Source organism: Limulus polyphemus, unplaced genomic scaffold, assembly GCF_000517525.1.
Source record: "Limulus polyphemus unplaced genomic scaffold, Limulus_polyphemus-2.1.2 Scaffold301, whole genome shotgun sequence".
Classification (NCBI taxonomy): Eukaryota; Metazoa; Arthropoda; class Merostomata; order Xiphosura; family Limulidae; genus Limulus; species Limulus polyphemus.
In genome coordinates, this window is record NW_013665911.1 from 8,077 (window position 1) to 10,534 (window position 2,458).

Genomic DNA, 2,458 nt, shown 5'->3' on the forward strand with positions numbered 1-2,458 from the left:
TACGTGTCGTTGTAGGAACGAGTATACTTCGTGGTGGTGGTAGGTACGTACTAGTGTGTGTGTGTGTGTGTGTGTGTATATATATATATATATATATATATATATATATATATACACAGGGTTGAGTACATTATATCAATTTTTGATATGCAAATCAGCAAGTCATGTGACAACCACAGCCAATATAAAGTTACAGGAAAACAGATTGTACCAGGGTACATTTTGATAATATTTGGTGTCTGCAGGTAGTCTGATGCCACCAAATAGTCATTGCTTTTGGGAAGGGTATGTAATAGTATTTCCACACAAAATATTCATAGAATTAAATCATAAAGATGTGTTCACAGCAGGGTTTAGAATTTCCAAGACTAATATATCCCTTGTATTTAGTGGTATTGGAAAACAAAAGAATATGAATCAAATTAGAGCACTGGGAACATCCAGAAATAGACTTGCAACAAGTCATACATCAGCTTTAGTCAAGTCTAGTCTTCTAACATGTGAGAATTCACAAAACACAATAGTCATTGGAAAAAGCTCTCCATGTGCCCAGAGCAACATAATCAAGAAAGATCTCTGTCTGGAAAAATGCTGAATGTACAAGTTCCTTTCATGACATATCAGTTTAATCATGGCATACATCAAGCAGCTGAATACAGAAATGAGTATTCATGCTACTCCATACAAAAGGCTTACTGGTCAAGTCACCCAATGCAGTGCTTAAGGACCTCTGAATAACTGCTGGACTGTTGAAAGGGCCACTGGCAAACTGTTTTCCTCATACACTAGATGTATTATGTAAATCCTAATGGGAAAAATTGTGTGCTTTTGACATTACAGCCTTACGATAGACTTTTACAATGGAAACTATACTGCAGGGCTATTGTCAAGATACACAGATGTCAGACACAGCATGACCACAAATAGCAGCATGGGGCTGTAACTACATGATAAAGCTCTAAAATTATCTTAACATAAAAGTAGTCACCATCTGTAGTACTTAATTTCTTTATTCATGTAACCTTATTGAAAGAATCACATACAACTAAATTCAAAGCAAACAACAAACTTTAGTAAAAGAACAAGTGTATTTGTTCCACAGGTATAATTTTTAGTATAACTGCTGCTTATTAACGGAGCAATATGTTTGAAACTGATCTTGAATGAAGATAAACATGTTCTAATCTTTAGCTGATCTTATTTAGATAAATTGCTTAAAAGCAAGTATTCATAATGTTGAAAACTCATTAAACAACAGAATATTTGTTTCAAGTCACATTTTTTTTACTGCATTTACATCTTGCACATAAATGATCACATTGCTATATTGCAGTAATGCATTGTTAATTCAGTCCTGATATATGATTAATTTTTTTTTTCAAAATTCAGGTAAGCTATCTATCTATATTAAATAATACTGTAACAAAATCTAAAACAACATAGGCAGACACAGAATTTTGAAAAAATGGGGTTGTCTAACTCTAGGATCAGAATATATGCTTACTGACATATAGGTTATTTATAATGCATGTAAATTCTTAATAATACATTAATTAATAGTATAAACATATCATTATTGTTGTAAGAATCATATGTTATATACATTTTCAATTTTAATTAATGATACAGAATAATTATTGCTTATTTAAAAATTTACAAATCGAGTCTCAGTGAGTAATGATGTCTCTATAATTATCTTTTTCTTTTGGTTCTGAAGAAGTGGCGTCTAACCATTGTATATACCCTTGAACAAATACATTGCATCCTTCTATAGCCTACCTGTGACAAGGCTACATTCTTTACTTCTGGATGAGAGTGACGGAGGCACCTAATCAGCTCATTATAAAATCTTGTTACTAGTATGTCCGGTATTGTGTAAGACAGCAGTTTTGTAAGTAGTTCCAGATACTGACAATTCTGTTGACTAGAAAAAAAAAAAAAGTTAAAAAAGAATCCTAAAGCATTTGTTGTTTCATTTCATATTCACTTAGAAAAGACAAACTAACTCACTGTATTCGTGTGTCAGTACAAATTGTGTTCGGATTCAGTTAGCTGAATGGCCTTTTGCCATCTTGTTCTAAAATTTGTCAAAAAAGCTAGTAATATCATCACTCTACATTTCAATAAGAATACACAAGACAGAGCACAAGTTATTTGTTGTTTATAAAGGTTACTAGTAAGAAAACAAAACAGCCATCCAACTTAAATATAGCCCTTCCCACACAATGCAAAAAAACAAACTTTTATTATTATTATTATTATTATAAATAAGATATTTTTTATATATTCTTAACACTTATAGGTTCATTAAATTCCAGGATCCTTACCAAATTTTCCTGATTTTCCACCTCTTTACTTAAAAAAGTAAAATTTTTCAAAATTATTTTGTTTTTCATAGTTCCCCAGTTGGACATCAAGAAGCTCTCTAACTTTTACTTTCATTAAGTGGCAAACTAAG

The 2,458-nt window shown here is 31.5% G+C and overlaps 1 protein-coding gene across 1 annotated transcript in view; it reads right to left on the reverse strand.

The window, feature by feature from the left end:
- The window catches only part of LOC106457187 (26S proteasome non-ATPase regulatory subunit 5-like), a 25,861-nt gene that overhangs the window by 6,255 nt on the left and 17,148 nt on the right, over positions 1–2,458 (reverse strand). The window contains exon 2 of the mRNA XM_013916581.2: positions 1,780–1,924. Within this exon, the coding sequence (XP_013772035.1) occupies positions 1,780–1,924 (145 nt within the window). The remainder of the gene's footprint in view (positions 1–1,779; positions 1,925–2,458) is intronic.